The 12,449-nt window shown below is 39.8% G+C and overlaps 4 protein-coding genes across 7 annotated transcripts; 2 read left to right on the top strand and 2 right to left on the bottom strand.

Annotated features, from left to right (window-relative positions):
- Positions 1–279: 279 nt before the first annotated feature.
- LOC124490600 (tyrosine-protein kinase transmembrane receptor Ror2) lies at positions 280–4,099 on the top strand. The gene is made up of 6 exons (XM_075734513.1): positions 280–307; positions 380–921; positions 992–1,288; positions 1,356–1,489; positions 1,552–1,711; positions 1,800–4,099. The coding sequence occupies exons 2-6, from the start codon at positions 786–788 to the stop codon at positions 3,932–3,934; spliced, it is 2,862 nt and encodes a 953-aa protein (XP_075590628.1). The 5' UTR covers positions 280–307; positions 380–785; the 3' UTR covers positions 3,935–4,099.
- A 131-nt stretch (positions 4,100–4,230) lies between these two features.
- LOC124490605 (uncharacterized) lies at positions 4,231–6,358 on the top strand. Its single transcript, XM_075734519.1, has 6 exons — positions 4,231–4,630; positions 4,707–5,111; positions 5,200–5,326; positions 5,388–5,646; positions 5,702–5,774; positions 5,840–6,358. Exons 1-6 carry the CDS (start codon positions 4,537–4,539, stop codon positions 6,166–6,168), a joined length of 1,287 nt encoding a protein of 428 aa, XP_075590634.1. The 5' UTR covers positions 4,231–4,536; the 3' UTR covers positions 6,169–6,358.
- LOC124490604 (NDP-glycosyltransferase YjiC) lies at positions 6,218–7,767 on the bottom strand. Its single transcript, XM_047053130.2, has one exon. The coding sequence runs from the start codon at positions 7,687–7,689 to the stop codon at positions 6,343–6,345; it is 1,347 nt and encodes a 448-aa protein (XP_046909086.2). The 5' UTR covers positions 7,690–7,767; the 3' UTR covers positions 6,218–6,342.
- Positions 7,768–7,805: 38 nt separating this feature from the next.
- LOC124490602 (tetratricopeptide repeat protein 39B) lies at positions 7,806–12,449 on the bottom strand. 4 transcript variants are annotated; one of them, XM_075734517.1, is made up of 12 exons: positions 12,303–12,449; positions 10,545–10,649; positions 10,145–10,465; positions 9,937–10,054; positions 9,737–9,869; positions 9,400–9,680; positions 9,278–9,345; positions 9,039–9,190; positions 8,676–8,958; positions 8,418–8,615; positions 8,315–8,346; positions 7,806–8,258 (listed from the first exon to the last, which is right to left on the bottom strand). In XM_075734517.1, exons 2-12 carry the CDS (start codon positions 10,617–10,619, stop codon positions 7,916–7,918), a joined length of 2,004 nt encoding a protein of 667 aa, XP_075590632.1. In that variant the 5' UTR covers positions 10,620–10,649; positions 12,303–12,449; the 3' UTR covers positions 7,806–7,915. The 4 variants fall into 4 exon arrangements, with proteins under 4 accessions (XP_075590632.1, XP_075590631.1, XP_075590633.1 ...); XM_075734516.1 differs by lacking the exon at positions 12,303–12,449 and adding an exon at positions 12,135–12,298; XM_075734518.1 differs by lacking the exon at positions 12,303–12,449 and adding an exon at positions 10,762–10,935.

Below are 12,449 nucleotides of genomic sequence, written 5' to 3'. Positions count from 1 at the left end.
CTTTCTCCCTCCATCGATGGCTATTATATATGAAACTCATTCTGGTACATGCCTATACTACTGAATGGCCAACTTGGAATATTTATTCATGCATCTATCCATCTATTCATTGATTCATTTAACATGATTTTGCACAACAATACAATAACGATCCCCAGTAGATTGCGTGTAAAATCAAACCCACGAATGTGAATTTTTTGTTGTTGTTGTTGAAACCAAGTGAGGCAACCAAATCAATCAAAAGTTACTGACTGTTAGTTAAGTTTCGTTGGTGGTCGCGGGGGCTTGGGAAAAAACCGTTTAAATGGTATGTGCACCGTTCGAATGTTGTTGTATGTGAGTAACAACATAAACTTTGTGAATGCTGGACCCGAACCAGTACAGTACAGTTGGCCAACTATGTGTGGAACGGTAGTACGAGCTATGAATCTATGAATAAGGGTGGCTCGTTTATTCCAGCAGCATCATCATCAGTTATCGCTGTTATTGACGCAAACATCAGATGGGCAGATGGTATTTATATTCGGCCGGAATCGTCTATAGAGAACAAGTCTCAATGACTTGTTTTTGAATGAAAAATTTATTCGATTCTCTCTTTTCACCAATTATAGTTAATAATATTCAGTGTGTGTGTTTGTTCAAAAATTATCAGAATACAAGTGACGTGCATTGAATATGTAAAATTCTCGAGTGTTTGGATTCAATTTGTTTGTTTGTTGTTAAAAATCGTCGAACCGAATAAAATGCTTGTGCAAGCATCATCCACACAGTCAAAGTGAATCCAGATGTTGTCATTGTTGGTTTCTGAAATGACTTTTCAGCGACGGTTTTTTTCCGTCATCAAACTGTTAATCTTCTTGACGGCGATGGTCACGATGATTGTTTTGTTGTTATCGATTGATGTTGTTGTCGGCGAAGAATGCAAGTGTTTTATGATTGATTGGTTCATGATTGATTGATTGATTTTGTTGTTCAATGTTTGCATATCCAGTGCCCAGCATTGAGTTTGGTCCTAAATCGTTGACAGTGGTTGCCGGAGACAACGTAACATTATCGTGTGGGACATTGCCCAACAACGATTCTCAATTGACGATAAATTGGCAACGAAATGGCCAATCGATACCGTTATCACGTCATCGACAAGCGTTGCTCCACATACCGGACAATGGGTCGATATCGAGTCTGCATCTGGATCATGTGAGCGAACTGGACGAAGGCGTCTATCAATGTACAGCTCGTAATGAACTGGGACTGGACGTATCACGGCCGGCACGTCTGTCGGTTCAATGTAAGTGATTGGTGATTGGTGGTCGATGATTGATGATTTGAATTTATGTTCAATTTATGATTGCAAGTTGGCGCCAAAATCACGGGAGGACAACGATTCGTGTACAATGTTACGAAAGGCACAAATGTTCCAATCGAATGCAATGCCCGAGGACAACCAGCTCCAAAGATTGAATTGTTCAACGGTGATGATTTTCAACCGGTAAGTGGTGGATCGATTTCCAATTGACATTGATAGCAACAACTAACCGATACATTCGATAGCTGATCGATGGCGATAAAGAACATTATTCCAATGTTTTCATACAATTCAATGCGACCAACACTACGAATATCACTTGTAGAGCATCGAATTTTCTCACTCCATTGAACAAAACAGTGCAAGACGTTCGAATCTACGAAATTTACGTACAAGAAATCAAAGGTATGTTGGTTGTTGTTGTTGTTTGATTTGTGTGAATGTATTATAGTAATCATCATCATTACATTTGATCATCTACAACCGTATATAGAACCGACTGAACAATTGGAATCGATCATCGAGTTGGAAGAAGAGGAAGAAGAAAAGAAAAGGGCGAATGCAGTGCCCAGTGGCTATTGTGCTCCATACATTGGTCAGATATGTCGAGGTCATGTGGCGAAAAATTCCCTGGTCTTTTACAATGTGAGCGATGCCGAAGACTTTACCAACAACAACAACATGAATGAGGAGATTGTGAAAAACCTGTGGAAAGAATTGATAACATCACTACAAGAGCCGTGTAAAAGTGCAGCTGAAAAACTACTGTGCCATTACGCTTTTCCCCAATGTTCGTGGACGAAACAATTTCCGATGGCCAAACCATTGTGTCAGGAAGATTGTATCGCAATCAGAGAATCTTTCTGCAATCGAGAATGGGCACTGCTCGAAGATAATCGACAAAGAGGTGTCTATTTCAAATCTCGAGGCCATTTCCGTCTGCCTGTTTGTGAGTGGTTGCCATCGCACGAGAATCACACCAATCCTGAACAATGTACACACGCCGAACTGACCACATTCCGAAAAGAAAAGGCGACCATAGATTGCATCGAAGGTCGTGGTCGTTTCTATCAAGGGACTGTGAATGTCACCAAACACGGTATACCGTGTCAACGGTGGGACTCACAATTGCCACATGCACACAATCGACCGCCGTTTGTATTCCAGGAGATTTGGCATTCAGAAAACTATTGTCGTAATGCCGGTGGTGAAGAACCGTTACCATGGTGTTATACGAATGATCCCTACGTTCGATGGCAACATTGTGACATTGCTCCGTGTGAACCGAAAAACGACCACGATAATAATTACGAATCGAGCATCAGAATCCTTCATGGCAACAATAACCGAACCATCATCATGTCATTTCGATCGTATAGTTATGTGATGATGAATTTGATTCGCAAACCGTTGAGCAGTGTGTTGCATGCTCAACATCCATTGCTCTTGCCATTGAGCATCGGATTGGTCATCATGTTCATAGCGATTGTTACGTCCATCATCACGATGATGGTGCGTCGAATTCGATATCAGATGAATCTGTATGCAAGCACTATGACGACGACAGCGATGCAAGTGAATGGCGGCGGCGGTCTGCCCACCGATTTGGATCTATCGAAACTGCCATCCAACAATACCTATCATTGTACATCGGCCATACTGAATCCTAAACTCGAACCGCTGGAATATCCTCGAAACAAAATCATCTATGTCCGCGATATCGGTTGTGGAGCTTTTGGCCGTGTATTTTTAGCAAAAGCACCTGGCTTGTTGAAACATGATGATGATGATGATAATGATAATAATGATGATAATGACGAGCAACCAAAGCAAGAATCCACCACTTTGGTTGCGGTAAAAGTATTGCGTCAAGAAGCCAGTATCGATATGCAATCGGATTTCGAACGCGAAGCGATACTCATGTCTGAATTTGACCATCCGAATGTCGTTCGATTATTGGGCGTTTGTGCACTTGGCAAGCCAATGTGTCTGCTCGTCGAATACATGGCATATGGTGATCTGGCTTCGTTTTTGCGATCATTGGGCCCAGCAAACTATGTGATTCGTCACCCGAACCAGGAAGCGTTTGTTGATTTTCCCAAAAAAATGACCACCGAAGAATTGGTCAAGGTGGCTAGACAGATTGCTGCCGGCATGGTTTATCTGTCCAGCAAACATTTCGTGCACAGAGATTTGGCCACCAGAAATTGTCTGGTGGATGATAAACTCGTGGTGAAAATTTCCGATTTCGGCCTTTCACAGCGTATGATAAAGTCGGCCAATTATTATCGAGCGGACATTGCCAACGATGCTCTCCCAATACGATGGATGCCGTTGGAGGCGATACTGTATGGCCGATTCACGACCACCAGCGATGTGTGGTCTTTCGGCGTGTTGCTGTGGGAGATTTTCTCCTATGCATTGCAACCATACTATGGCCTTACACATGAACAAGTGATTTGTTATCTGAACGAGGGCAATTCATTGACACAACCGGAATGCTGTCCCGACGAAATATACGGCCTGATGAAAACCTGTTGGCAACGAGAACCATCGGCCAGACCTTCATTCGAAGCATTGGAACGCTCGTTGAAAGATTTCTGTCAGTCATTTGCTGAAACATGTTGAACAAAAAAAAAATAAAGTCTTCCTGAAGTCGAAATTTAGCTCAATGAGTTGATTCTCTACATGTGTCATTTTATATAAATCATAAATCATAAATCACATATTATCATCATTTCATTATCATTATGCTCATTGCAGAATATATAAATAAAATTTTGAAAAAATTCACTAGCGCCATCTATCAGAATGTGTTTAACTTTGTCAAGTATATATTCATCGATGCATGCATTAATGATTAATCTAATGCTACTACTCCGATGAAACATTGTTTGTGAATGATCAGCTCTTTTGTTTTATGCATTGTTGCCAATGATATAAATTGTTGTAGCATTATAATGATTGGGAAGAATTGCTGAGAAATGATGAAACTGTTGCCATCCATTTGAATCATCATTTTGTTTCATTTTGAATTTGTAAATTTGTAAATGTCATTCATTGTGATTTTGTTTGTTGATTCTGAATTGCAGTGATAATAATATAATCATTACAGTGGCTACTTTGTTTCGTGCAGTGTGTGTGTGTTGTAACTGTTACGTTCCCTCGTTTTTTTTTGTATATCTCACATGTCCAGTTAGTTGTGTGTCACATTGTTTTTCATGTGAAAAATGGCCGATTCTAATATCGAATCCTCATCATCATTGACTGATGTTGATATTGCAGCCGTACCGTTTACCACACATTTGGATGATGATTTTGATCGTAAGTTGATGCACAATTGTCGTCATTGTGTGTGATAATACTGATTGTTGTGTGTGTGTGTGTTTGTTTGTTGTAGCTGTCGTCACTCTGAACGAACCATTCATGACAAATTGGAAAGAAACAGATGATCATGACCTATTGTTGTATCCATCTGCTCCAGAGCAAGTTCTAATCGATGATTCTTCTCCTCCACTGTTGTCAAATATTGATGAACATAAACAACAACAAAATAATGCAGAGAATGTCAAAACAAATAATGATGACGATAAAGATGGTGATGATAATGTCGATGAAGATGTTGATGACGACGACGACGATGATGATTGTGGTGATGGTGACGATGATGATACGAATCATTCATCACAACAACAATTACCGAGTCAGCAAAGATGGCCATTCAAAGCGAGCAGAAAATGGGAGCCGAAACAAGTACAGATCAAAACATTGGAAGGCGAATTCAGTGTGACAATGTGGTCTCATGGTATATATGATGATGAACAACATTGATTCATTATAATGATGTGTGTTGTGTGTTTTTTCCTGTGATCATCATTTAACCCAATATATAGATGATATGCCCACCATTGATTTTGTGGATGATTTTCGAGCCGATGAAAACAATGTTTCTATTGAAGATATTCTGCCATCCGGATTCTATCAGAAATCTCCGCCGCAAAACCAAGATCAAACAATCACGTATGTCATGTGTGTCTTATGAGAGTAGTAATAATCTCTCACTGTAATTGATTTGTTTCAGTGTGAAGAATAGTTGTTCAGGTTCCATTACAATGATGACCACAACTAGGAGATTGATAAGCGGAGAGGATGAACTCCGTACGATAGCATGTCCTCATCGAGGTTGTATGAAAATGTTTCGTGATAATAGTGCCATGCGAAAACATCTTCACACACATGGCCCTCGTGTTCATGTGTGTGCCGAATGTGGAAAGTCGTTTGTCGAATCCAGTAAACTGAAGCGTCATCAACTGGTGCACACGGGCGAAAAGCCATTCCAGGTGCGTTTAGTGTTGTGTCTATTCTATTCTATTGATTGGTTCATTTTTTCAAAAGTGTACGTTTGATGGATGTGGAAAACGATTCTCGTTGGATTTCAATCTTCGAACTCATGTAAGGATCCACACAGGTGTGTAATGTTAGATTGTTTGTGTCATTATTATATTGGTGACTAATGGTTACATATGATGATAGGTGATCGTCCCTATGTCTGTCCGTTTGATGGTTGTCTGAAGAAATTTGCCCAATCGACCAATCTAAAGTCGCACATTCTAACGCATGCAAAATCGAAAAACTATTCAAACCTAATAAAACCGTATCAGTGTTCGGTAAAGAAGATGATCACTGCTGTGGTTGATGTCGGTATGGAAGCTGCCGCTGCCGTGGCTGCAGCCGCCGGAGCAAATAACAACAACAACAATAACGATAATAACAATTGCATTCAACCGGTTGTTGGATCGAATGCGCCTGAGCCGCGGTTGATAATATCCGATGTGGTAGATGTGCTACCACCATCATCATAATGATTCCGTTTATGTAGCTTTATCGTGTATTAGCTTCAGATGTTGAGTGTTTATTTTTGTTGTAAATATGTATGCGAATGATATTTTATTTTCTATTTTTCACATGTATAAATTTATACATGCCACACACTATTTCATATTTCACATGATAATGAAACAAATAGATTCATTCATTCATTGAATATGGCCACTCAACAATTGTTCAATCTTTTCGCATGCTTTGGCTTTTGAATTTGAATCTCGAATACGATGACCAGCCTTTGCGCAGCGTTCAATCATCATATTGTCAGCTAGAATTTGATCGACAAGTAGATTCAGCTCTTTGGGCCGGAATCGATGAGGATTGATTCGATGGCCATATCCTTTCTCCATGATTCGTTGTGCGTTGTCATGTTGATCGGCAAACAATGGCATCACTATCATTGGTTTTCCATTGGCCATCGTTTCGGTCACAGTGTTGTTACCACCATGAGTGATGACCAAGTCGACCATAGGTAGAATGGCCATCTGTGGCAGATGAGATTGGCCAAACATGTTGTCACCAAGTGATAATTGTTGATGTGATTGCCCAGTGGACACGATTATCTGGTGTTTACATGTGGCCAATTCATCAATGATTTTCTGCATCAATTTCACGTTGGTACTGCCGAACGTGCCTAAGGAAAAATAAATCAATTTGACTTGACCATCACCGGCAGTTAATTTGGCTTTAAATTGTTCGGGAAGCTCAAAAACTTGGTGGTGGTCGATGGATTGACGAAAGAATGCGTCCAAACGTACGACATTATCGGCCGGTGTGATAATGTCTGTATAGTCCAATTCATCGGGATAGCCATAGATGTTGAGATGAGGTGATGTCAATATAAATTGATCCTGGTTCACCACTTGTGAATAGCCGTAATGTTTGTTCAACACGTTTTGAAAATGCTGCAGACTGGAATGATAGGTTCGCCGGAATTTATCATAGAAATCGGCCCATCCTGTACGATCGTGACTGGGTAAGCCCGAAGTGATTGGCGGCAGTAATTGAGAATTGAACAAGTGAAGTGGATTGTGGCTGCACAGATATGCCCATGCAACATTTCCGTACGCGATACATGGCGCCACCAATATGTAATCGACAATGATCAGATTGGGCTTTTCGTCCTCGATCACTTGCTTGATTTGTTGGTGAACTTTAACAATCTCTTGAACCATTGATATGGCAAAAAAATCGCTATTCTTGTGACGGTCAAAAACATCCAGCTGATCGTAGGGCGATAAATCGGCTAAAAGATCCGATTTGACGATACTGTTTCTCAATTTACTTGAATCTTGCTTCTGATCGTCATCATGTTGTTTGATTTCCAAGAGGATTTCTTTGAAGCCAAGTTTTTCGAAATTGCCAACGTTTTTTGGACTAGTGAAGAAATGGACGCTATGACCTCGTTTGGCGAATTCTTGGCCAAGGCCCACACATGCATTTATGTGGCCAGCACCATCGGATGATAGGAAAAGGATTTTTAAACGTTTTCGTTCCATGTTTTTTAGCAATATTACAATGGTTGTTGTTGATTTATTAAATATTGAAATTGAAATGATGATGAAAAACACAATTGTTGACTACATTCATAAAGCACGTACAACAAACCATGTGATTATTATAAATCATCATAAACATTTAATAATCAAACAACAACGACAATTATTATAGAGTAAAAAATAAACGACAACAATTAATAAATGATGATTGCACAACAGTATTATTCTAGAATTTGGTCTGTGCATCAAACGAATCGTCAACATTTTGGTCTGAAAAAGTGAGACGTTTTGACAATTCACTCCATATGGTACGAATGCCGCCTTTGTTGGATGCAGCATCGTCATGATCATTTTCAGGCAAGTTTTGTGATTTGTTTTGATTATTAATCGTTCTAATGGCAGTGTGGATGCGAAAATGTACGATCGTCTCCAAGGTGTAACCGGAATATGTTTTGGCCTGATCCAACCATCGCCTGGCTTCAGCGAGCGATCCAAATTTGAGATGATTGAGTCCCAATTCAAGTGTGGCTTTCGGTATGAGATACGTGCTCGATTCAATCCGTTCTTTGCTGTACAAGTGCGAACCAGTCATGTTCATGTTCTGTTTGATTGTTAAATCACTTACCAGTCGATAACTTTGAGAAAGCATTCGTTGGACTGATGGTGATGATTTTTGGTGAACAAAAAGAGAGTGAATTGTGGAATTGATAGCAAGTCAAGATACTCACTCGTGAATGTTGTTGAAGATGTCGAAGACACATTCCTTTGAGCAAGAGACATCGACAATAGTCGTCCAATGGCTGATCGGGTTGTGTCAGTTTTGTTTGTTCAATTTGCTCATACTTTTGCACTCGTTCCAGGATCGGGTTCAGCAAATGTGGAGATTGGCCAATCACAGCGAATATATTCCAAATGTACATGTATTCCTTGCATCAAATGGATAATGGTGGTTGTTGTTATTATCAAATATGGCTATCTATACTCACGATTGCTGGTAGGACCAATTGATTGTTGTGATTGAAATATCGTTGCGATTGTACGATGGCAAATTTTTCTGCTGGCACCGTTTTACCGGCGAACCTGACCCGTAAATCTGGAACTTGTCTCAAGAGCTGTGAAATTTCTGCTTGCAATTCTGGCCTATTGTGTTCGACCATGATCATGTACAAGAATGTGGCATATTGATAAGTATAGGCTGCCGGTGACCACTTGCATTGTTTACGTAGTATGTCTGCACATTTCGATGCATTGATCCAGTCACATTGAACTCTGTGTGCAGTGATTAATGATTAGTGATTATTATCATTATGATGTAGTGTGGAATGCACACAGATACAGATAACACATACGCATAACACCAGAGTAATTCCCAGTGGCAAATGTTGTGAAATTGTTTCCACTCATTTTGAACGGATATGCATCTTTTCAGTGCTTCGATGGCTTCGTTGATTTGTCCTGTGAGTTGTTTTTTGCGACCCAAAAACAGCAGGAAAAAGGCCCCCTGTATCAGTTTAGTATTGAACATTGAATGATGGATTCATCTCATGTGATTAATATATTGATATAAATTGATATGTGATTTACATACATCAGGATGTTCAGATAGGCCGTAATCGAGACAAGTATCGACACATTGCATATCACCATCGCCGAGACCTAAATTGATTGAATGATTGAGTTGAATGACTGTTTGTATAAAAATACACATACCAAAGATGTGCTCCACATAGCATTGGTATGCTAGCATGATCAACACGGCCAACGGGCGACGAAGTCCATTCTGTAACAATGTGGATGCTTTCAGCTCTCGCAGGCCTTGCTGTCGATCGCCAGAGAAGCCGACAAATTCAAGCAATTTCAGCACTTTGGATGGCATGTGTGATATCATCAGATTGAAGGTGCCGATGCCCAATCGAACGCCGGATTCAAAGTGAAGTCTTGAATATTCGCTGAACCAATCGGTTCGATTGTTGAGAATATAGAAGCATTCCCTGTGTGGTTGATTAGTGAGAAAATGTTTGAAATTTTTGATAGAGTAGACAATTACTTGTATGATTGATAACAGGCTCGGATGCGGAATGCACCACGAACCAGATTCAATAGATTCTGGTCTTCGAGAAAGGTCATCAAGGCAGTCATTAGTAACGCTTCGGCATAGCATAGTTCGGCATGAATTTGCACTGTTGATAAATAATAGAATAGTAATGTATTAATTCGGTGTTTTTTATTCTCTCCATCCAGTGTTACCATCAGTGTAGCTGTTGTAATTTGGTCTCCATACCAATTTGGTCATTGAATAACGTTTCTCGCGTTGGCAGACGTCCATACAGTTGCGTAGATTGTCCAACGCCGTCTGAATCTCTGGCTGTAGATCAAAAAATTGTGACATGATTATCATTCGCAATTCAATTCAATTCAATTCAATTGGAATTCAACTGATGATAACTTGGCTAACCCTTTCAAGTGTGAGACATCCTTTGAGAAAGGAGAGCGTGCCTTGGCCCAATGCATGATAGAGGCTGCAGTGTGACCATTTTTCCGTTCCTTCATATGCTTCGTGGAACCGATTGTCCAATGCCATGTGAAGTAAGCGATCGATATCGGCCAGCGATTCCTCCAACGATGGCCGAAATTGGTCGATAATCTCGGCGTTGGCAGTCAGATCATCATCGCTAGAATGGGATGATACAGAATTGTCGGGCGAACAAGTCATTTGACTTGAGTGGCCGCTATCATCGCTGTTGGAAATGTTTTCGTCGATTGCATCTTCAAATTCCTTTTGTTTCGGGGTTACAGTAGTTGGTTATTATCTATTGACTATGATGATGATTTAAATTGAATAAAAATAAAAATACCTCTTCTGAGACAACATTGTCCAGTGCAATGGTGGTGGTGGTGGTGGATGTTGGTGGTGTCGAGATGGAGGCCATTTCGTCAAAATATATGTTTGAATTGAGTGACTGTGTTGAATGAGAATGAAATGAAATGAATCAATCAAATCATTGCAAATAAATTGAGACTATAAACCAAAAATGGCACTGTGTGTGATATGCGGATATTGGCAACTACTACCAGATACACAGAAAAAACAACCCTTATCGGTCGTTGATTTACAGACGGCTTGTTGCACTGCTGCGGATCGTTGGTCGATCAAACATGAACCAACAACTTGAACATTGTGCATCAAACTTCGAGTGAACATGGCCAAGTAAAAATCTTTTTCTCGACAACGAGATACGAGTGTGTGTGTGTGTGTGTGTGTGTGCTGTTTTTGTTGTGGATAAAAGTGAAAAAATAGAGAAAAAGTGCTTGAATCCCAGTCAGTTTTGGTCACACAATAAGAAATGGTTTGTGAGCCAAATGCCAAAAGGCAATTGAATGATCAATCATCACTGATAGAGTGAATCGATTGTTGTTGTTGTTGTTGTTGTTTCTGTTTTACATTGAATTGAATTTCGACAGTCATTAAGGATAAAATGATTGAAATGAATTGAATTGCTTGTTGATGATAATAATGTGTAATATGCAAGTGACAATCGACAATTTATTTTTGAAAACGAAATGTTTTTGAAACATTCATTCAAATCGATTGCCAAATCTGCAAGAAAAAAATATGGCTGATGATGGTGATGATGATGATTGTGATGATGAGAATTATTGATTTCTAGGCTATTTTAGTACTTGAATCCATTGATTGTGTGTGTGCATGTAAATTTCCTTGACTAATAATGTTTGGATTGGATGGACATTGACACATTGTTGGTGGCAAACAAGGTAAACGACATGTTGCAGTTGATTATGCTTTTCATATGGTTTTTGGATTGTGCCCATTGTTTTGCAAGTTTTTGCAAGTGATTGCTTGTTTGTTTGTTCAATGTTCAAATCGAGGGAGAGAGTGTGAGAGAGTGAAAAGCATGATTCCTGAATTGCTTAAACAGGTTTGGAATCATCAAGAATAATTCTCCTTGATCGTAAGTGATCGCGATGAGATGGATGGATCAGCCAGAAACAAAAAGGCAAAACGCAAAACGGATACAATTGAATATAAACTGAAACTGAATAAACATTGTTTGTTTGTCCAACCGTGATTATCATCGTGTGGTGTGTGATGCCTTTTTGCAAAAACCAACGCGCACAGATGCAGGAAACAAGTAACCATTTCTCCCCCTCCCCCTTTTGGAAGATGCTCAAAACCGATGCTAAATTCGAGAAACGAGTTTCGCCACATGAAAGTGTGTGCATTGGAAACAAAACAAAACAAAACTGAAATGAAATGAAATGAAAAGTAACATTTTTTCCGGCACTGGCCGATGCTATCATCATCAACAATGACCAAAACATCTTGGTAGTGTGACCTAGTTTGGCAACTCGTCTTATCGCTGTTGACCGAATAGGTCGGTCGGTCGGTGAACTCTAACCATTCACTCATTCATTCATTCATTCACTTTTTCGTTGCAGATGCTGCCCGATTCAAGATGATGATTGTTGATTGTTTGTTGCCAAAATGCATCTTTATCAACAATCAACAAGCGAAACAATGATACTGTGTTGTGATCGGGAAGGATAAGTCCAACTTGTGCCACATCATATGTTAATAACATAACTGTTCTCACCGTACCACAGTTGACTCGATTGAATTGGATGGTGAGGTGGATTTCACAATTGAATTGAATCGTTTCAATGCTTGCACAATGGTGATGATTGCCGAGCAATCACTGGATTTATAATTTCATCACATTGGATCAGTCTATTGTAACAGT

This window comes from Dermatophagoides farinae, chromosome 10, assembly GCF_024713945.1.
Source record: "Dermatophagoides farinae isolate YC_2012a chromosome 10, ASM2471394v1, whole genome shotgun sequence".
Lineage (NCBI taxonomy): Eukaryota > Metazoa > Arthropoda > Arachnida > Sarcoptiformes > Pyroglyphidae > Dermatophagoides > Dermatophagoides farinae.
Note: the sequence above shows the minus strand (reverse complement) of the source record. Positions and strands in the feature narration are given on the sequence as shown.

Excerpts from the sequence above, each read along its gene's own strand:
- LOC124490600 (XM_075734513.1), top strand. The coding sequence starts at position 786 with ATGTTGTCATTGTTGGTTTCTGAAATGACTTTTCAGCGACGGTTTTTT. Across the intron at positions 922-991 it reads TGTTGTTGTCGGCGAAGAAT|TGCCCAGCATTGAGTTTGGT; the intron begins GCAAGTGTTTTA and ends TTGCATATCCAG. Across the intron at positions 1,289-1,355 it reads GGCACGTCTGTCGGTTCAAT|TTGGCGCCAAAATCACGGGA; the intron begins GTAAGTGATTGG and ends TATGATTGCAAG.
- LOC124490605 (XM_075734519.1), top strand. The coding sequence starts at position 4,537 with ATGGCCGATTCTAATATCGAATCCTCATCATCATTGACTGATGTTGAT. Across the intron at positions 4,631-4,706 it reads TTTGGATGATGATTTTGATC|CTGTCGTCACTCTGAACGAA; the intron begins GTAAGTTGATGC and ends TGTTTGTTGTAG. Across the intron at positions 5,112-5,199 it reads TGTGACAATGTGGTCTCATG|ATGATATGCCCACCATTGAT; the intron begins GTATATATGATG and ends CCCAATATATAG.
- LOC124490604 (XM_047053130.2), bottom strand. The coding sequence starts at position 7,689 with ATGGAACGAAAACGTTTAAAAATCCTTTTCCTATCATCCGATGGTGCT.
- LOC124490602 (XM_075734515.1), bottom strand. The coding sequence starts at position 12,290 with ATGTTATTAACATATGATGTGGCACAAGTTGGACTTATCCTTCCCGAT. Across the intron at positions 10,650-12,134 it reads GCAGCATCTGCAACGAAAAA|TCACTCAATTCAAACATATA; the intron begins GTGAATGAATGA and ends CATTCAACACAG. Across the intron at positions 9,870-9,936 it reads TTACAACAGCTACACTGATG|TGCAAATTCATGCCGAACTA; the intron begins GTAACACTGGAT and ends ATTTATCAACAG.